The 21,199-nt window shown below is 44.7% G+C and overlaps 1 protein-coding gene across 1 annotated transcript in view; it reads left to right on the top strand.

Annotated features, from left to right (window-relative positions):
• SETDB2 (SET domain bifurcated histone lysine methyltransferase 2) overlaps positions 1–21,199 on the top strand; it is a 97,162-nt gene that overhangs the window by 20,263 nt on the left and 55,700 nt on the right. Inside the window, exons 5-14 of the mRNA XM_075126976.1 lie at positions 2,655–2,720; positions 6,626–6,716; positions 7,400–7,963; positions 8,728–8,847; positions 10,070–10,239; positions 10,696–10,924; positions 15,216–15,312; positions 16,399–16,507; positions 17,514–17,848; positions 20,447–20,535. Coding sequence (XP_074983077.1) covers positions 2,655–2,720; positions 6,626–6,716; positions 7,400–7,963; positions 8,728–8,847; positions 10,070–10,239; positions 10,696–10,924; positions 15,216–15,312; positions 16,399–16,507; positions 17,514–17,848; positions 20,447–20,535 — 1,870 coding nt within the window. The remainder of the gene's footprint in view (positions 1–2,654; positions 2,721–6,625; positions 6,717–7,399; positions 7,964–8,727; positions 8,848–10,069; positions 10,240–10,695; positions 10,925–15,215; positions 15,313–16,398; positions 16,508–17,513; positions 17,849–20,446; positions 20,536–21,199) is intronic.

Below are 21,199 nucleotides of genomic sequence, written 5' to 3'. Positions count from 1 at the left end.
GGACATTCTGAAGCCACTGCTGGCCATCTCTTGTTTTCCAAAACCATGTGATCCCACCACACTTTGCCGGTCCTTCTTCACCAGAAGCAACAGTCCACCCAAGGGCATACGGTGGCAATATTGGCATTTACCATATCTGTATCATGTGAGCTGAACGAATTGTCCTTGACCCTCCGGGTCAGCCACCTTCAATATGTCAAAGTTCTGCTCAAATTCCATTGAGCATTTCACCAATCACCTACTCCACTGCATAAATGTTTGTCTCGCAATTAGGAGCAGGAGCAGAACCGAGCACCATTCCGTTGTTTCAAGTCTTCCACCCAGCTCAGCAAGAATAACAATGAGGGCTGACATGATCAGGAACCGCCATTGGCAACTGTGTGGGAGATGGTAACAACAACACACAGCAAACTGGTTCCTAGAGCGTTTCCCTGTCTGCACAGAACCCTGGGACGCCATCCCTGAATTGGTAGCGCTAACCTAGCCTAACAGCAGCATGGATGTGAGTGTATACGTTTACACTGCGTTTCACCATGTCCAGCACAGCATTATGTAGATATTTGGCATTTTGTGGGGAGCATGCATAAGCATGTACATGGTCGAGTACTTAAGTCTGCATGCCAGTGTAGATGTAGCCTGTGTTCAAAAGCATCCCCATTAGGTGGGGAGCCCCAGACCTAAATCCAGGCCTGAACGAGTAAATGGGAAGCGAGGCATGTTCAGCAAAAAATTCCTTGCTGCCTCCAAAGGAGTGCTTAGTTTGATTGATATGCGTTTTGACAAGCTCACTTGAAAACCTATTTTTCTGCTTTTATTAATGTAATTTTGCCAACAGCTAATCCTCAGTGTGGCTTTTTATGTATACGGAGCGGAGATGTTTATGCGTGAGAAATAACTGTGGAGCCTTGTGTGTTCATTTCTCTTGAGCATGTTTTGCACTAGAAGCTGAATTCTCCAGTTAATTGAATGGGTTCACATTGTAATTATGATCTCCTGCGAGTCTTTGTTAACTTTGGAGTCTCCGTTGTAACTTCAGATTTTCAGCAGGAAAAACTTTATAATGGAAGAACTTGGGGAGTCCATTACAAGATCGCTTTGATGGCATTAAGAGGTGAAACGAATTTCCGTGCAAGTCTTCAGAGATTCCTTAGGCTTGGTCTACACACAGTGTTTGTATGGGTTTAACATTTTGGTTAGGAGTGTAAGTTTTTTACCAAAATAGTTATACCAGTACAACCCCCCAGTGTGGATGGCACTTATGCTACTAATATAGCTTATTCCCCTTCTCTGAGAATAGCTATACTGACAGAAAGCGCCTTTATACTGGTATAATGCATTCCACGCTAGGAGGGCTGTTCTGCTTAAATGAAACTAGTATCGCTAAAGTGGTATAACTTTTGTGTATACAAGCCCTCAGTATTGGTATTATGCAACATTACAGCAGCACAGTGTTGTACGAGTACATTTAAACTCCTGTGCTGATGCAATAAAAATGTGAGATAAGACTTTAACTCTCACACTGTTCTATAAAGTCCCTGTTATGGTATCACCATGAAATATCAATGCAAGCTTCTACTGCCATTTAACTGCTGGTGTAGTGGTACATAAGAATGGCCATACTGGGTCAGACCAAAGGTCCATCCAGCCCAGTATCCTGTCTACTGACAGTGGCCAATACCTGGTTCCCCAGAGGGAGTGAACCTAACAGGTAATGATCTAGTGATCTCTCTCCTGCTATCCATCTCCACCCTCTGACAACCCCAGAGGCTAGGGACACCATTCCTTACCCATCCTGGCTAATAGCCATTAATGGACTTAATCTCCATGAATTTATCCAGTTTTCTTTTAAATCCTGTTATAGTCCTAGCCTTCACAACCTCCTCAGGCAAGGAATTCCACAGGTTGACTGTGCGCTTTCTCCACACCACTCATGATTTTATATACCTCTATCATATCCCCCCTTAGTCTCCTCTTTTCCAAGCTGAAAAGTCCTAGCCTCTTTAATCTCTCCTCATATGGGACCCGTTCCAAACCCCTCATCATTTTAGTTGCCCTTTTCTGAATCTTTTCTAATGCCAGTGTATCTTTTTTCAGATGAGATGAGGGAACCACATCCATACACAGTATTCAAGATGTGGGTGTACCATGGATTTATATAGGGTAGCACAATAAGTTACTATATGGCAAACTGGCGTTTGAGACTGACTTTCTCTCTTGCTTCCTTGCTCTTTAATAAACATTGTAGCTAATTTGAAAATGGCGATAATTGGCTTTGGCAGAAACAGCATCCAGCCCTTCTCAGCAAGAAGATGGTTAGCTAGGAGAGAAGGTGTAAAGACATTAAACTATACTAAAATGTATTATGGGGATGGAGACTTCTGAAATGCCCATCAGAAAAAAAAACCTCCACAAATTTTCCCAAATCCAGGGAATTCTCAGTCCTGAGTTACCACTATCAGGACCAGCTGTAACATTATTGTAGCAAATGTAGGCCTCTGTCAGGGGATGTGTTGCCGTGCTTAGATTCTAGTGTAGCAGGAATAGAAGTTACTGTGGGACACTTATGCTCTGAATTTCCTGTTATTTGTCAATCATTCCTTTTAATTACACATTGTTATTTAGAAACAATATATCTGTTTTGTTTTTGTAAACAGAATGCTTCCAAGCTTTGATACTGGTGGATAGAGCTGACGGAAGCAATCTCTTAGCATTGACAAATGGTATGTGTGCATCTCAACTCCATTTATTCTACACTCTCCACTATTTTGTCATCTTGATTTAATCAACAGGAGCATAAAGTTGAATAAAATAAGCCTGAAAAACTTACTAGTATTGCATGTAGACCAACTGTAGTGTTAGTCTAATCAGGCCCTACTGTGTTTTCTTTTTCTTGGTTTTCACAATTGTAGTATGTATGTGCGGTTCCCTTCAAGGGAAGATGTGACACCTAAAATGAGAAGCATCATGTTTTCTGGTATAGCAATTAGGGAGAGAAGAAAGGCTGAGCTCTTGATGTATTTCCTGGTCAAGCCATAAAACCTGTGGGGATAAATGTGAGTAGCTTATTTCTTTTAGAAGTAAACAAAGGGTTTTAGAAATGGGGCAGGGAATTCATAATGGAAATGACTAAATTTTTTTTGGCTTATCACTTTAGTAATTCCTAAAAGAGCAGAAGAGGAAGGGAGAAGAGGAAAAGCTTGCTGCAGACATTAATGCATTGACAAGCAGCTCATTCATGGTCTGGTCCTAGTTCATGGTTTCTCAACCTTCATTGCACCACCCCTTCTGACACAAAATTTATTACACGACCCCAGGAAGGGGGACTGAAGATCGAGCCCCTCTGCTCTGGGCAGGGGGCCAAAGCTGAAGCCTGACCCCCATCACCTTTGGGTGGGGGGGTTGAAGCCAAAACTTAAGGGCTTCAGCCCCAGGTGGGTGGGGGCTGTAACCTGAGCCCCAGCACCCAGGGCTGAAGTTCTCCGGCTTCAGCTCCAGCTATGGGCGGTAGGGCTTGGACTTTCGGCTTCAGCCCCAGGCCCCAGCAAGTCTAACGCCAGCCCTGGCGACCCCATTAAAACAGGGTCGCAACCCACTCTGGCATCCCGACCCACAGTTTGAGAACCGTTGTCTTAGTTGCTCGAGTTTCCCACTGATGTTAAGTGAGAGTTGCAGGATCATGATGTTAAACTGCAAGGACGATCAAATCTCAGGCTACGTCTACACTACAGACCTTACAGCAGCACAGCCACTGTAAAGTCTCCCTTGTAGCCATTCTCCCATCAGCATGATTAAACTACTGCCAAGGAGCAGTGGTAACTATGTCCGTGGGAGAGCGTCTCATGCCAACATAGCGCTGTCCATACCAGCGCTTTTGTCAGTGAAACTTTTGTTGGTCAGGGGTGTGAAAAAACCCTCCTGACCAACAAAAGTTTTACCGACAAAAGTGCTAGTATAGACATAGCCTCAGTCTTGTATTAGCACCTATATTAAAAGAATGCCTTTCACCTGGTTTCGGTCCACAATGTGAATTCTCTTTAGTCTAATGATCTGGGGGAGGAATGTCCATGAATTGGTGAATCTAAACCACTGTAAAAACAATGAGGAGTCCTTGTGGCACCTTAGAGACTAACATATTCTTTCTTCCTGTTTGCAACCTGTTAAAACCCACCATTTGTCAAACAGAAATTATAAATATCAGACTTCTCCCTCTCCCCACCCTCTGCCCCATACTTTACTTTTTCTGTAAGGCCTCATGAAAAATGTAGTGATTTGCCTTAGAAGAGGAAGCATTAGTTAACCAGTCCTATTCCCAGTGCTGACAATATCAATGACGCAGGTTTGTAGAGTTTACATTATTGTATTAATTGTGGGCGATGCAGGTGTGCAGGGCTTAAAATTACTGCACATTAAGAGAAGTTAGTTTTTGCCTTTGAGTGAAACTTTTGTAAGATCCCTTTCAATTTGATGATCTATTTCATTATACTTTTCGTCTGTCATTAGTTAATTCTGTTTAAAATATAGTATTGCATCATGTGGTGATGTAGAGGACACAATAAATCCAGAAGCTTGTGTATGTGAATGAATGCTCTGTAGAGTATTTCAATAAAGCATTTACTGAGATGAGGCAATCAGTCTCCCAACATAAAAATAAAGGGCCAAACTGTGTCCTGATTTGCACCTCAAAACTCTACACCAGGGGTCGGCAACCTTTCAGAACTGGTGTGCTGAGTCTTCATGTATTCACTTTAATTTAAGGTTTTGTGTGCCAGTAATACATTTTAATGTTTTTTAGAAGGTCTCTCTCTATAAGTCTATATATTATATAACTAAACTATTGCCGTATGTAAAGTAAGCAAGGTTTTCAAAATGTTTAAGAAGGTTCATTTAAAATTAAATTAAAATGCTGATCTTACGCCGCCGGCCTGCTCAGCCCACTGCGAGCCTGGGGTTCTGTTCACCTAGGCCGACAGCAGGCTGAGTTGGGCCTGCGGCCTGGACCCTGGCTGGCAAGGGGCTGGCAGCCAGAACCCCAGACCGGCAGCAGGCTGAGTGGGGCCAACAGCCGGGACCCCAAACCAGCAGTGGGCTGAGCAGCTCAGCCCACTGCCGGTCTGGGGTTCCGTCCACGGGCTCCTGCCAGCCAGGGTCCTGGCTGCTGGCCCCGCTCAGCCCACTGCCAGTCTGGGATCCCGGCCCTGCCCACATAGAGTGGGTACCTACCTTCTCCCTGGTTCTAGCCCATTCTCTTCCTCTCTGTCTGCACTGAGCTGAGGGTGGGAGTGCACTGAGCACAGGGCTGGGGGTGAAGGCGCAGGCTGGGGGATGGGGTGTAGGGTCTGGCCAGGAGCTAGAATGAGGGAGGGGATTCAGGGTTGGGGCAGGAGGTTTGGCTGTGGAGTGCTTACCGGTGCAGCTCCCATTTGGTGTGAGGGGTGCATGTAGAAATGTGGGAGGGGGGTGCAGGAGCTCCCATCTGGTGCTCATGGGGGGGGGGTGAGAATGTGGGGGGTGCAAGAGTCAGGGCACAGGGTGTGGGCGGCCTGGGAATGTGTGGGGGTGCAGGAGTCAAGGCAGGGGATTGAGGGTGTGTGAGGAGGGTGCAGAAGTCAGGGCATGGGGGGGCTGGGTATGTGGAGAAGTGCTGGAGTCAAGGCTGGGGTTGTGGGGGGTGCAGGGGTCAGGGCAGAGGGCTGGGTGTGTGTGGGGGGTGCAGGGGTCAGGGCAGGAGGCTGGAGTGTGTGAGGGGTGCAGATCAGGGCAGAGGGCTGGGTGTGTGTGAGGCGGGTGCAGGATCAGGGAAGAGGACTGGGATGTGTGTGAGGAGGGTGCAGGGGTTGGGCAGAGGGCTGGGGGAGTGGGCTGGGGTCATGGGGATGCTCCCAGCCCCCTACCCAGAGCGGCTCACTGCCATTAAAAATCGGCTTGCGTGCCGTCTTTGGCACGTGTGCCATAGGTTGCCGACAACCCCTGCTCTACACACTACACTGGGGTTGCATAATATGCAAGTCAGTTCACAATGTGGCTCAAACAATGCAAACTCTGGGTTATATTTTAGGTTTTGGTTTTTTTTTAATAAACCAATATCTCTACTGTTGCACTATGTATGTATATTTTTTTATGTATAGTAGCTGTATGAAATTCCAGGGTTGCAGCTTGATCAAACTTAGAAGATTTAGGGCAGATGCAGTTCAATATTCTGATCCTTGTTGGGGAGAAGGAGGAGATAAATGGTGGTAGCCCATTTCTCTGCAAATTTATCCAAGTCCTGTAGGTCAGTGCTACTCAAAGTGGAGGTGCCAGTCCGCGAGCCATCAGCTGCCGGTCTGCGCGCACATCGGGGAAAAAAAATTGCCGGTCCCCCACATCAGCTAGCTTGAGAAGCACTGCTGTAGGTGACGCACTGATCTCTGTTCCACTGGAGAGTCTGTAAGGTTTATCTAAGTTCTCTATTGTAGTTTGTTTTTATTAAACTGTTTCATTAGCACACGCTCTTTTTCTTTCTTTTTGGCTAGTGTAATTCACAAAAGTGAAGTGTCTTTAATGTATTTGGTATCTGATAATGTGGTGACTTCTAAGTTTAATTGTAAAAATGTAATGTGAAGTCTTTGTATATTATTTTTTAAAGTAAACGATGTAACTACTGAAGATGGGATGCAGAGAAGCAAACCTAGGTTACAGCCTTCTATATCAAATGAAAATACAACAGGTTCTCCTTTGTGAGTATACAGGTCACATTTCAGTTTACTGTAGTCCATTCTTTTAAATATTCTTTGTCTTGCACAAGAGACTTTGGCACTAACGCTGTAAAATTAAATGTTTAAACGCAATTTTGAATCATGGTTATGGCCGAAGCCTTGGAGTTTATAAACTGATCTGTGTGGAAGACTTGAATGCCCTCCAAGTTACAACATGAGGGGGTGTGTTTGCCTGTAGCTAGAGAAGGGATAGAGTGATAAAATTTCGCTGTGTATGAGGGTGTGCAGTTAAAGCCATGGATAATTAAGGTACTGGGCTGGGACTCAGGAGATTTGAGTTCAGTTCCCAGCTCTGCCACAGACTGTGCAGGACCTTGGGCACGTTCAGCTGCTGTTCTGTAAAGGGGGTTTTATGATAGACAAAGGAAATATCTTGTCTATTTAAAGTGTAAGCTTTTTGGGGCAGAAGCATGCTGTAACAGATTGCTCATACAGTGCCCAGAACAAAGAGGCCTTGATTGCCATTGAAACCTCATGGCACTAGCTTAATACAAATAATGATCCATTGAAACCCTGGACTTCATGATTGGGACCAAGAGTTATTTTCTCCTACTGAAGAATGTTGAACAATTAAACTGAATTTTTTTTGGTAATGCAAGGCATGGTTCAAATTATTATTTTTTTTTTTTTGTGATTCTTAACAGAATGGAGGCGAAAGAAAAATCACACTCAGGGAATGAAGACATATGTAGTGAAACAAGGGAGTTACCTTTAAAACTATGTTACCAGAATCATGACTGCTCTAATGTATGTCTTGCCAACAGACCACTGAACTCATACAAGGGAGAAAACCCTCTTAAAATGCCAATCCTGTGTCATTTCCAGAGACGACATGCAAAAGCAGACTTGCTTTCAAAGTCACTTGATGTGAATTATAAGGCCCCCTGTGGGAGGAGTCTGAGAAACTTTCAAGATGTGCAGAGTTACCTGTTTGAAACAGAGTGCAACTTCTTATTTGTCGATCACTTTTCTTTCAACACATACGTACAGCTGGGCAGAAACACTCTGAACCGAGAAGCACTTGTATTTGATTTTGATATCAGCAATGGAGCAGAGTCTGTACCCATTTCCTTCTGTAACGAAGTTGACAACACAAGATTACCTTATTTTAAATATAGGAAGGCCTCATGGCCACGTGGGTACTATCTGAACAACTTCTCTAGCATGTTTCTTGACTCATGCGACTGTACGGATGGCTGCACAGACAGGTAAGTAGAAAAAGTTGACCTCTAACTAAAGCCCAGTCATATAGGTGCCCTGAATAACATAAAGGGAGACTGTCAAATTTACTGTGTGCATTTAGCAATATAGTAACTTTGTCTAATAATACGCAGGGTAAAAAAAGCCTTTGATGGTCCAAATTAAAAGCTCTAGCTCCGCTGTGCGTGCAGAAGAGTGGGGAGCAGCAGATCCACTGCATGCTCCTCCCATCCCCTTGCAGGCTCTTTTTCCACAGGAGTTGAGACTCTCCAGTTATGTAGGGAGTGGGGCCAGAGCCAGACCAGGCATTGTTCACAACAACCCTTTGTGGCTATAAGAGTGTAAGATAATAGTGACAGAGTCAGTGTTATCTTCTGTTGCTCCCCAATCTGTGTTGTGAACTCTAGTCATTTTCTGGTGGGGGGAGGGAGATGCCGAAGCAGTGGCAGGCTCGGATGCCATGATAGTACAGATTTTGTTCAGTTTGTTTATTTTGTGTACTAGACAGTATTTTGTGTAGTCAGTTTTGCTGAGTCCCCTGGTGTAGTTAGTCCCCACTCCCCCTTGTTGTTTGGACCTTCTACAGGGCACAGGCAAAAGAAAAATTCTTAAAGAAGTAGGAAAATGTGACTGTGGACCAAAAAAATTGGTGGAGGTGGGCCTGAAACTACTTAAAAAAATAATAGGTTTCAGATTGACTATATTTAAAGTTAGCTTTGTCCCTTTAACCACATCCTTATTTTCACATGATAGTTTACTGTTGTCTTTCTAGGTCAAAATGTGCGTGCCTACGGCTGACTGCAAAAGGCTGCAATGAAAATTCTGCCTCACCAAGTAACAAAGCATCTTGTGGTTACAGGTATAAAAGGCTGGATGGACCTGTCCCCAGTGGGTAAGACACCTAGAGTTTACACTGGTATTTTATCCACATTCAGTTACAGTATTCAGGCCATGCTTAAACAGCTTTTGGTTAGCCAGCATCTTGGGAAGGGATGGGGGGGAAGCGTTCTAGTGATTGTATTGAATGATCATGGTGAAATGGGAAAAGTACTTTCGTTTTGAAAGCCACAGCATGGGGTTTTGAATTACAGGAATTATTTTTTTATACTTCAGCTTGCAAGGCTAGCATGGTAGATTTCAAAGCACTTTACAAAGAGATCACTATCTCCTTACAGATAGAGAAGCTGAGGTACAGACAGGTGAAGTGATTTGTCCAACATCACCAGCAGACCAGTGTCCGTGCTAGGAATAGAGCCCAGGTCTCTCAGGTTCCAGTCCAGTGCTCTGTCCACCAGGCATACTCCCCACTTAGAGTATGTCTACAACTGCAGTTAGACACCTGTGGCTGGCCTTTGCCAGCTGACTCGGGCTAAGGGGCTGTTTAATTGCAGTGTAGACATTCAGGCTGGAGCCTGGGCTCTGGGACCCACCCACACGGTAGGGTCCTAGAGCCTAGGCTCCAACCCAAGCATGTACACTGCAGTTAGACGGCCTCTTAGCCTGAGTCCCACGAGGCCGAGTCAGCTGGCATGGGCTACCTGTAGGTTTTTAATTGTAGTGTAGGCATACCCATAGTGCACGTACTGTGTGGTAACCTGGCATTGAACCTGGAGTTGCCATATCCCAGCTGGCTCTTGTATGACTCCTTACGGAATGAAAGCCCTCACTGAAGTTGTTCCAACATTTTGACAATCAACTCCACCCCAAAATGTCACAAGCTGGGGATATTGTAAAAATCAGAAAAATCCTAGAGTCCTTGACAGCCATGACAAAGTCCATCCAGATTGATTGTTTGCTCTTTTATGCTTTTAAATATGTTCCAAGAGTAGAAGGGAGTGCTTCGTTCAATCAGTTGTCAAGACTGCAGAATCTATGTTGCATAGCTTACTTAGGTAATATAACTATGGTATGTATTACTCACTCATCCCTGAAAATCTGATGGACTCTTGTAAGTGTTCAGTCAGGAATGGGGAAGGCTAAACTCCAGAAGTGCAGTGACTTGCCCATTCTTTTCTAACCAGATGTCTTTGTCTTTTCCGTGAGCTGCTCTTTTATTTGCTTTTGCCAGGTATGAACAAGCAATATTTCATTTTTAATTTCTTTTTTTCTGGCAGAATTTACGAATGCAACTTATCGTGCAAGTGTGACAGAATGAGGTGTCAGAACAGAGTAGCACAGCATGGTATCCAAGTTCGGTTGCAGGTATTCAACACAGACCGGAAGGGCTGGGGCGTCCGCTGTCTAGACGATATTGACAAAGGAACATTTGTTTGTACTTATTCAGGTAACCTAAAACAATGCCTGAAAGATTTTAGCACTGTCATTCTCAAACTGTACTTTGTGGAGCCCTTGCTAGAGGTCTGCAAGCTGCAGCATTTTAAGAACCAAGCAGTGAGCAGGATATGCTGGGTTGGGAGGCCAGATACATCCATAAAATCTGCTTTTGAGTGTGCACCAAAGAATAGAAAAAAACTTAGAAAACAACTGTAATCAAGTGGCGCTAGCCAAGCACTCAGATCATTCCAAGGCTAGATTTCTGTGACTCCTATCTCAAAGGTACTATCACTTACCCCACAAGCTTGTCTGTTCTGTGCTAGATTCCACAAGGACAGCTCCCTTGCAGAATGAATGGTGGTTGCATTGCACACTCACAAATAGTGGTCTTGCCCCTGCTAAAAATATAAGTGCAAGGTGAGTCAGAGTGAACATGGACTAAACTAAAAACCTGCTTTTCTTCTAGGCAGGTTAATGAGCAGAGCTGAGCCTCGGGAAATAGGAGATGTCGATCGTGAGGCCGAAAAGAAGGATGCTGTGAATGAAAAAAGTCCCAGCTCACTTTCAGTAAAGAGAAAACTGGACACTACTTGTTCAGATTCGGAGATTGAACTTGTCCAGACTGGTAAAGACAGCATTAACAGGAGGTGTGAAACTTTATCTCAGCCTGCAGATGATGAATATAAACCAGTTGTGTAAGTTGTAGTAGCAGATTTAAGGTAAAGATAGACTGTATGCTACTATTATAGACTATTCAAAAAAGAACTAGACAAGTTCATGGAGGATAGGTCCATGAATGGCTATTAGCCAGGATGGGCAGGGATGGTGTTCTTAGCCTCTGTTTGCCAGAAGCTGGGAGTGGACGCCAGGGGATGCATCACTTGATGATTCTGTCATTTCCTCTGGGGCATCTAGCATTGGCCACTGTCAGAAGACAAGATACCGGGCTAGATGGACAATTGGTCTGACCCAGTATGGCCATTCTTATGTTCTCATCCCATAGCAATACCCACAGTGGAGCTTGAGTGTGTTCAACGAAGCAGTCTTTTTCATATTTTTTTAAGCTTATTTTTTTATATTTCTTCAGACAGGACACAGTTGTTTCTATGAATTAACTTTATTCCCAACCCATCTGGAACTGCCTTGGTATTTTCCAGAAATCACATTAGTCTCCTGAATGAATACATGTTTGTACATGAGCTCTCATGGTTATAGTTCATTATGTTAATTTGAAAAGGGAGCAATGACTTTCATATTTTTCTCCAACCGTGCAGTATTTTAAATTAATCACTAATTGTCCTGTCCTCCTCCTTTTCCCCCCAACCCTTCACTTCTCAGCATTTTGAACTGTTGTAGCTAGAGACACTAAGGTCTGGTCTACACTACAGGGTTAGTTCAGCGCAAGGCAGCTTACGTCGCCCTAACTATGGAAATGTCTGTGCTTAAATTTCACTCCCACCAAAGCAATAACTCCACACCCACAAGCAGCGTAGAGTTCAGGTCAGTGTAGTTAGGTCAACATAACACAGTGTAGACACTGCGTTGCTTACAGCGACTGTTAGTGGCTTTCAGGAGCTGTCCCACAATGCCCCGTGCTGACAGTACAACCAATACAAGTGCTCCTGGTGAGGATGTGCACCACCAACACAAGGAACACCATGTAGACATGTAAAAGCGATGTCACTACTGTGGTGACTGAATGACGATGTAAGTTAGGTAGACTTAATTTTGTAGTGTAGACATAGCATAAGGCTCTAATCTTGCAATCAGTTTCATGGAGATGTAATAGTGTGTTTCAGTGAGGGGAGCTCATCTCGGGAGCTTTAGCAGCCTATGAGAATTTCCAAAAGCAAATGATGGCTTGTCTGTAAAGTAAACTTGTTACTCTGGCAGCATGGGTGGCAGATGAAAGGGGGGGAGGCTAGCTCCCTGCCCCGCCTCTTCCACCTGCGCCCCACACACACTCCACCCCTGCTCTGCCCCGGCCCTGTCCTCTCCCCGCTTACGGTGTCTGATCACAAGACACGCCCCCAAAAAACCCTGTCCCTCCTCACCCCCCCCTTCCCCCGCCATCCAGTCCCTCACCGGGTCACCCACCTACCACATACCTCCTCACTCCTCCTGTTGCTCACCTCCTCACCCCCCGCCAGCTGCGAGACCCCTCCCCCGCTGCTCACCTCCTCACCCGTCCGCTGCGAGAACCCCACAAACCGCCACTTGCCTCCTCACCACGTCCCTCCTTGCCCCTCCACAGAGGTGGAGGGGAGTGGAAGAGAGGAGAGACACTACGAGCAGTGGGGACCTCTGGAGAGGGGAGTGTGGAGTGGAGGAAGACTTACCAGGCAGCAGCAGATGGTGCGGCCCTTGAGGAAGGGGTGGAACAGGGAGGGGAAGGGGCAGGGCAACAATAGCCTAGGTGTCCAGCAGCGGGTCAATGGTGGCTGTATCAGGGGGCCTGTTATACTCTCCACCCATGTTTGGCAGGCAGCATGATGTAGTCTTTACAGGAAAAAGCCAAAAGTCAGATCTCCTGAATTCTATTCCCTGCGACCTCTGAAACTTTCTCCCTCAGTTTACCCCTCCATATAGTGGGTGCAAATCTTTAGTACCTCATGCTAGAGGTTTATTGTGAGGCTCTGTAAAGCACTTTGAGATCCTCAGATAGCCAGCTCTTTAAAAGAGCTACAAATATTTTGGATGGAATCTTCCCTGCACACTGTCTCTCAAAACACTTGGGTCAGACAGTAAATCAGGAGTTGTGAGCAAGGCAGTGACTGCATGTGTATATTTTCAATCGTGAGATGAAAGGTGGTGGAAAGCTACAGGAAGGAGGACAGCTGGTCCCAAATTTCAGGAGCTGTAGGAGAGAAGGCTTTTGCAGTAACATGGTCAAGACTGTGGAGAGTCAGAGAGAGGAGGTCTTTGAGGTAGGCTGGAGCAAATCACAAGTGATTCAGATACATATTTTTTGTATACACAAACTATAACTATGAAATTGATAGCAAAGCTGACACACGCTCGTTTCCATAAACGAAGCCAATTGTCCGTATTTAGACTTGCCTTTTCAGCACCACTGAAACCTAATCCTATTTGGAATGAATCACTGTATAAATTATATAGTTATCAGTGATTAGCCAAATTTTACTAATATTATACATAATATAAGATACAGGAAACACCATTTTTAAGCTATATTTACTACACCATTATGCTAGATTTTACTTGATTATTTCCAGTATTTAGAAGAAGAAAGATTCAAACTCCTGTGTTAAATTCCTACCGGCAGGGAGCACTTTTTTTTTTGTAAAGTTCCAAAAATAAAAAATAAACCATCAGACCAAAGATCACGAGAGAATGTTAACATGATTGGCATGGGGTCATGAATACAGGTTGTGTTGTACAGGACAACTAGACTGTAATCCACATACCAGTATCGTGTCACTGCATATGTTGTATCACTTCAGCTTCTGAACTTAACATAGGTACCGCAATCTTAAAGAAATCTAAAAGGATAATATTTTTTGCCTCCATCTGTAGCACAGGAAAAATCATGACCTCTATATGAGGGGTAGGGTTATATTAATTTTGTAGATAAGATTTCTGGAGCAGGGACAGTCACTTACTGTATGATCCTACAGGTGACTAGCACAGTACAGCTCCATCCTGGCTGATGCCTGTAGATGCTACTGCAATGTAAATGTCTCATAATATTAAACCAAAGCTGACTTTGAATAAAAAGTTTAATTTCTAAGGGTCATATCCTACCTTTCCCTTCTGTTAAGAGGGTGTGCCAGGGTGCTCCACTCACTGCTAGGATGGCGCCTCCTCCTGGTCACTCTGGGGAATAACTGATCAGGTCAGCACCCCTTCCCACAGTTGCTAGCCATCCCTCTGTCTCTCTCTGCCAGTCTGCAGCCCCTCTCTCGCTCCACAAACTACTGCCGCCTCTTTGTGACTTGGCCCTCCGGCCAGGTCACCAAATGGTTCCCCTTTTGCGTTGGAAAGTCTTTCCTTGCCAGCAGTCCTAGGCAGTCATTCCATTCACTGCCTTGTAGTGCTTCTCCCTCAGTGGCTGGCAGGGGAACCTGGGCCCACCTTCTATTCTGGGTACCAATTAAGGGACCCTTTAGTCAGCAGACAAGGTCTGTTCCCTTCTAGACCTTACTGCCTTTCCCTGATCCCTGTCCTACCTTCCTGGCCTCCTCCCTCTGTGGGTTGGCCAGCCCAAACACACCTCTCCTTCTCCCAGAGAGTGACTGCAGACTTTCCCAGCAGCCCCTTTCTGCTACCAATTTCCAGCCTGCCTTTATAGCCCCAGCCCAGCTCCTTCCTCCTCAGCTGGGCTCCCTCACTCTGTCAGGGGATTACTTGGCCACCTTACTCCTCTCAGTCATGGCCTGTTGGGTTAATTAGCCCCCTTCTTAGTCTGCAGTAACCCTTTCAGGGCAAGTGTGGGGTGAACACCGCATCACAGGGAGTTAAGGTTCTTTTAGTCTTTATAGGATTTTGTTTGTTTCAGTGGTATGTTTACAGTCTCTCTCCTTGCAAATAGTGCCTTCCAGTTTGAGGTATTAACAGCTATAGCACGGAAAACCCAGAACCCTGAATGTAGATACTCTTAGTTCAGTGATGAGCATGGTACAAGAACCTAGATGGATGAATAGATAGAATTTGGCTCTTGACAGGAACATTAAGGAAGAACTGATTCAGTTTGTTTTTAAAATGTCTGTGGGATATACAAGCAACTCTCAGTCTCCTTTAACAGTAAAGCATGAACAGTGTATGATGGACCGCCTTTTAAGAGTATCAGTGAGGCCAAATCCTGCAGTCTCTGCTGAGGCAAAACTGCCACAAGATTTCTACTGTCGACTGCAGGCTTTGCAGTCTGTTCTGTACAAACTGGAAAATATTAGCGAAATAGGTGTTGCAAGAGTTCTTTTATCAGTCTTTAGTTTTGCATAAAATCCTTTTGCCATCTCTGTGCAGGGTTCAGAAATATGGATATAATCCAAGGAATCTGAGAAGCCCAGCCATTAGGCCTAAAACCAGAACTGCTATTCTTCAGACTCGCCGGCTAAAACTGGTAAAAATGCCAAATAACAGATTGTATTCAAAATTCTACATATTCAGTGAAGTGGGAAGGCAGTTATTTATGACCTTATATCAGTACACACGGCAAGATTTTTTTTTTAAACAACCTTTCTTATTTGAATCTATCATGGGACTTCTGCGAGACAGCCCCGCCTGCTGCTGGCATCCCTTCCCCCGTCTCCCTGCCAGCATGTGCACAGTATGTGCTCCTTGAGCTGTCTCTGAGACTAGCACAGCCTCCTCACCTCCCTTCCCTTCCCTGTACATATACGCAGCCCCCAGGACTGTCTCCAGGAAACAACACTCCCTCAAATTGTAAGCAACTATCTCTCCTCCCTGCAACTGCAACATCTTCCATGTCCCGCCTAACTGATGAAATAGGAGAGGAAAAGATAAACACTTTTGGGAGCCAAACTCAAAGCTGCAGCATCCCTTGCTGCACTAGAGGTCAGGGTCTTATGCTCTGCAGCTACAGCGCAGACTGGAGAATTTGATCTGCCACATGGTCTGATATGGAGCGGCAGGAAGTATTCGCTCAGGACACATGCACAAGAGGAGGTGCTGGTCGCACGTGAGTTGGCCATGCTAGTATCAGTGAGTGATTAGCTTCACAGCTGATTCACACAACATGTATGAGAGCTTCATACCAGAAACAGACAGACAGTATTGGAAGTTCCATGATTAGTCACTGGTTTGTAATGAAAGGGGAGGAATCTTGCTGACCCAGTCCATTTCAGTTAGCTCTGCATACAGAGCTAGCTTACGCCCTGATTCAGCAAAACACTTAAGCATGTATTTAAGCATGTGCTTAAAACCTATTGATATGAGTGGGAGTTAAAGTGAAACCCATTCTTAAGTATTTTGCTGCATTGGGGCCTGTGTTCTGGGAGGCTTGTCTCGATAATTCTGAATTATGATGTCTAGGCTTGGAATTTAGCCTGTTAAAACTCACTCAGTCAAAACAACAGATTACAGTAGATTTGAAACTTGAACTCCAGGGCCTTTAAGCCCAGTTGTCTTTGGCTCTTGATGCAGAGATACATAGAACACAGTACCTCACAACCTTATTTCTTTTAAGGGAGTCGCTACATTGGTGCACGATGCCAGCTCAGATGAAGATGAGAGTTCTCAGCCCCAGCCGTCAACCAAAACAAAACTAACCACGGGAACCAAAAAAGAAAAGGAAAGTAGGTTTGCAGAGCTATAAATATTACACTGGTTAGCACGCCTGTGCCCAGTCAAGCGATACAGTAGCACTGTAGAAAACAGTCTTTGAATGTGTGCAAACCTGTTCAAATGCCATATCTCTAACTACAGTGGCATTATCTGTGTAGCACTTAGTGTGTCCTACCAACAAACCTTAGCAGCCACTCAGATTATTATTTATTACACCATAGGTGTGGATAGTGCTTAAAGACTCAGAATTTAAAAAGAAATAAAGGTTCCCTGCCCTGAGTAGTCTCCAGTGTAATGGCCTGATACTGTAAGATCTGAGCACTCCTGGAAAGGTGGTAAGCATCCTGTACTTCTGCTGTCTCCAGTGGAAGTTTGGGGAGGCGAAGGGCAGAATTGGGCTATTTTATTAGGCTGACACAGCAATGGTTTGCAATAAGCAAAGAGGGGCAGGGAGATATGGGAGAAAGAAGGGCACAGCTGTAAAAGATCCTGGGAAACATATGCTGTTGAATATGCATCTTATTAACACCTTATTAAAATTTGGGATGCTGTGCGGAATGCAGGTGGAGATTGACATTAAAATACCAGCTGGAAGAAGTGAGTTCTGAGAAAGGATCTGAAATAGGAATGCGGGGAGAGACTGGATCATGCACAAGGTTTGGGGGCTATTCCAGGCACTGAGGGGGAAGCATAGGCATTTATGGAAAATGACATGGGAAGCAAGAAATTGAGCTGAATTATCAGTGCAGAGTGCTAGTGGGGCTTTAGGGAACCAGTAGAGGTGAGGTATGGATAGGGGCAGAGCTTCTGTTATGCTTCTGAAGGTGACAAGGAATCATTTGAGATCCATACATACCAGAGGAAATAAGCCAGTTCAGGAGTGGGTGGGCATTTAGGGTCAAATAAGCCAAACACATTTAAGTTTGCAATGTTACCCTTATTATCATTGCTGAGTCATTTTCAGTTGGTGCAAACAAATAATGTGTTCTTTTGATCTCTTGAAATTTCTGTTGATAGAACTCAAACTGCAGGAAAAGCTAGGAGAACAAGAGGAGGCCATGCAGTCTGAGCCAAGCATCACAGATACTGCAAAATCTAAAGAAAAAAGGCCATCTCCAGAAGATGCAAGAGGTGGTAAATCAGCCAGGCTAGATGATACACATGCTATGAAACAGTCCATGGACGTAATCCAAAGAGACGGCTTCAAAGAGGAAAAAAATAGGAGATACACACAAGATCCGCTCTGTAATGAGGAGGCAGAAGGTGATGAGACCCATCTGAAGAATTCTAATAAAGAAAATATTTATTTATTGGATGCCACAAAAGAAGGAAATGTGGGCCGATTTCTTAATGTAAGTAATCACTGGTAAATGTGTGTGCTGTTAAATCACTTTAATTTTTTTTTAAATTTGTTTATTTGCACAAACAAAAGGTATTAATGAGTATTTCAAAATTCGACTCTTCTCTTCTCCCAGGATGAGTAGTGTGTGTTTTTATTTTGGGGCAGGAAATCAAATAGCCCTAGATTATGAGGATTCTCTGTTTCCTTGCTGCATGTTGAATGGCCTTGCCACTGGGTGCTACACTGCATCAGAGCGTGGGCTGGATGCTTGACTAGATTGCGGGTCTCCTTTCAGCCCCATTCATATTCCGAGGCCATTGTAAACTGTCGTTTGTGTCAATTCAGGGATATGTTACATAATGCTGGGTGAAATTTCCATCCTTACTCCTGACCTGTACACATGTAAAAACTGTCTACTAAAGAATCCTTCCCAGGTTTCACACTCAACCTAGCGCATCCTTAGAAGGGACCTGGCTGTTCTAGGCAGTGCTGTGTAGATATCCACATTATCCATGTATATACTCAATAAATCTGCCAATTGATTTAATTCAATTGATTGAATTTTCAAAATGCTCCCAGCGATATGCGTACTAGAAACTCTCATCTGCACACACATAAGACTGGCCTTGTTTTTCCCATGGGCATTTATAGGTATGTCAAGCCAAAATCTGCACAAACGTTGACATTATGCTCCTTAATGTAGAACAGAGATAATGATAACCTGTCACATGACTGTCCACGTGCATACACCTGTGTGTGTCCAACTGCGCTTGGCAAAATTTGAACTTTATTTTTTTGTAATTTTGATGATTAATATCAATTTTTATTTAAGCATTTTTTCCCATTTTAAACCATTTTAATTTTCAGTTGTGAGAAATTAAGAGGGGTTGGGCTTAGTGCAGCGCTGATAGCAGGGCAGCAGGGGGCTGCCTGTGCAGGTGAGGGGCCTGAGATGCCAAGGCACAAGGAGCCAGGGAGGCTGTGGTCCTGGCCCAGCCCCAGGCCAGGGCTGTGAGGAGCAGGATGAGTGAGTGAATGGGACCATGACAGCGAAGCTGCAGAGGACTCCCAGCACAGCTGCAGAGCCAGTGACACTTGATACTTGCAGGTGCAGGCTGCGGTCATAGAATCATAGAATATCAGGGTTGGAAGGGACCCCAGAAGGTCATCTAGTCCAACCCCCTGCTCGAAGCAGGACCAATTCCCAGTTAAATCATCCCAGCCAGGGCTTTGTCAAGCCTGACCTTAAAAACCTCTAAGGAAGGAGATTCTACCACCTCCCTAGGTAACGCATTCCAGTGTTTCACCACCCTCTTAGTGAAAAAGTTTTTCCTAATATCCAATCTAAACCTCCCCCACTGCAACTTGAGACCATTACTCCTCATTCTGTCATCTGCTACCATTGAGAACAGTCTAGAGCCATCCTCTTTGGAACCCCCTTTCAGGTAGTTGAAAGCAGCTATCAAATCCCCCCTCATTCTTCTCTTCTGCAGGCTAAACAATCCCAGCTCCCTCAGCCTCTCCTCATAACTCATGTGTTCCAGACCCCTAATCATTTTTGTTGCCCTTCGCTGGACTCTCTCCAATTTATCCATATCCTTCTTGAAGTGTGGGGCCCAAAACTGGACACAGTACTCCAGATGAGGCCTCACCAATGTCGAATAGAGGGGAACGATCACGTCCCTCGATCTGCTCGCTATGCCCCTACTTATACATCCCAAAATGCCATTGGCCTTCTTGGCAACAAGGGCACACTGCTGACTCATATCTAGCTTCTCGTCCACTGTCACCCCTAGGTCCTTTTCCGCAGAACTGCTGCCTAGCCATTCGGTCCCTAGTCTGTAGCTGTGCATTGGGTTCTTCCGTCCTAAGTGCAGGTCCTGCTGGGGCAGAGCAAAAACCCCTGGCCCGGGCTGCGAGGAGGCTTCCCCGCTGCTGAATGGCTCCTGCCCGAGGATGGCCCTGTACTCCGGGCCGTGACAGTAGAGCTGCAAACAGCTCCCTGCATGGCCACGGGGCCAGTGACACTGGATTCCTGCAGGCACTGATCTTGAGAGAGGCTGCCATTGACGGATGTTTTTTCGTCCATTTCTGTGTGTTAGGTGAAATCAATATTTACTGGTACCTAACTACGTAAATCAAACCCTGCCAACCCTCCCTAACTGTAAGCACTCCTCACCTCTGCCTGGCAATTTCCACACGCTTGGAATTGTTTTATTCATGCCTGTGCTCCCAAAGATTGCTCTCTTATCTGACAGCGTAGCATCTTTAATTATTGATGGTGATGACTTTTGTTCCTGTGTCAAATTAAGAGAGAAAAATCTCACCATAAACTATTTAAGTGCAGATTGACAAAAGAACTTTATTATTCGAGACAAAAAATTGTTATTTTAGAAATGCTGGAGATAGTCCTTCCCTCCAAGTGACCTAATTATAGCAAAAACTGCTGCATGCTAAATGTGGGTGGTGAAAGAGTGGCAAGAGGGATGTCTTTTCTCTTTTTTTTTAAGTATGTTACAAATGTTTGGGGGTAAAACATATAAACATTCTACAGCCAGAGACTGAGCATCCTACTGATTAATTTTAAATCAATTATTTTGTTTCACAGCATAGCTGCTGCCCAAATCTCTTTGTACAGAGTGTTTTTGTAGAGACGCACAACAGAAATTTCCCTTGGGTGGCATTCTTCACAAACAGGTTGGAACTATCTTTTTTTTTAATGTTCATTCAAAGCAAAACTGTTAGAAAAGTATCACATTATTTTCCAGTAGACAAGTGTCCCAATGACAAAAAACACATTCTTATTGATCTCATCAGAGACCAAGGCCTGAATGGGTAAGGGAACTAAACTACGTTGTCACCACAAGAGAGATTTTTCTCTAGTGTTATGTGGGGAAAGCTTGCCTTGTGGCTTCCAGTGCTATACCTGTTCTGTGGAAGTATGGGCCTTGTCTTCAGAACTGTCCATTGGCAATCATTTATAAGCATTCTATTCACTGCACAAAAAATAATTGTTCCTTTTAGTATATTTTCCTAGTGGGTTGGCTCAGAGAGAGAGCATGAGGAACTTGCCATTACCCTAGGTCTTGCAGTCCTTAGACAGAATCATTCTAGAGAGCTAATGTGGTTCCATTAAAACCTATCCTCCAGGAATTCTTGCAGGCCACGAAGGCTGTGGTTATACAGCAAAGAAAAATCCACGGAAGGCCCGTGCCAGCCGACTGGGGTTGGGGCTGTGCGGCTATTTCATTGCTGTGTATACTAATGGGCGTGGAGTGGGAGGGTCCCAGAGCTCGAGTTCCCACCCGAGCCCGGAAATCTACACAGCAATGAAACAGCCCTGCAAGCCCAAGTCAGCTGG

Source organism: Caretta caretta, chromosome 1, assembly GCF_965140235.1.
Source record: "Caretta caretta isolate rCarCar2 chromosome 1, rCarCar1.hap1, whole genome shotgun sequence".
NCBI lineage: Eukaryota > Metazoa > Chordata > Testudines > Cheloniidae > Caretta > Caretta caretta.
The sequence above is the reverse complement of the archived record's forward strand: the minus strand, read 5'-3'. Positions and strand labels throughout refer to the sequence as shown.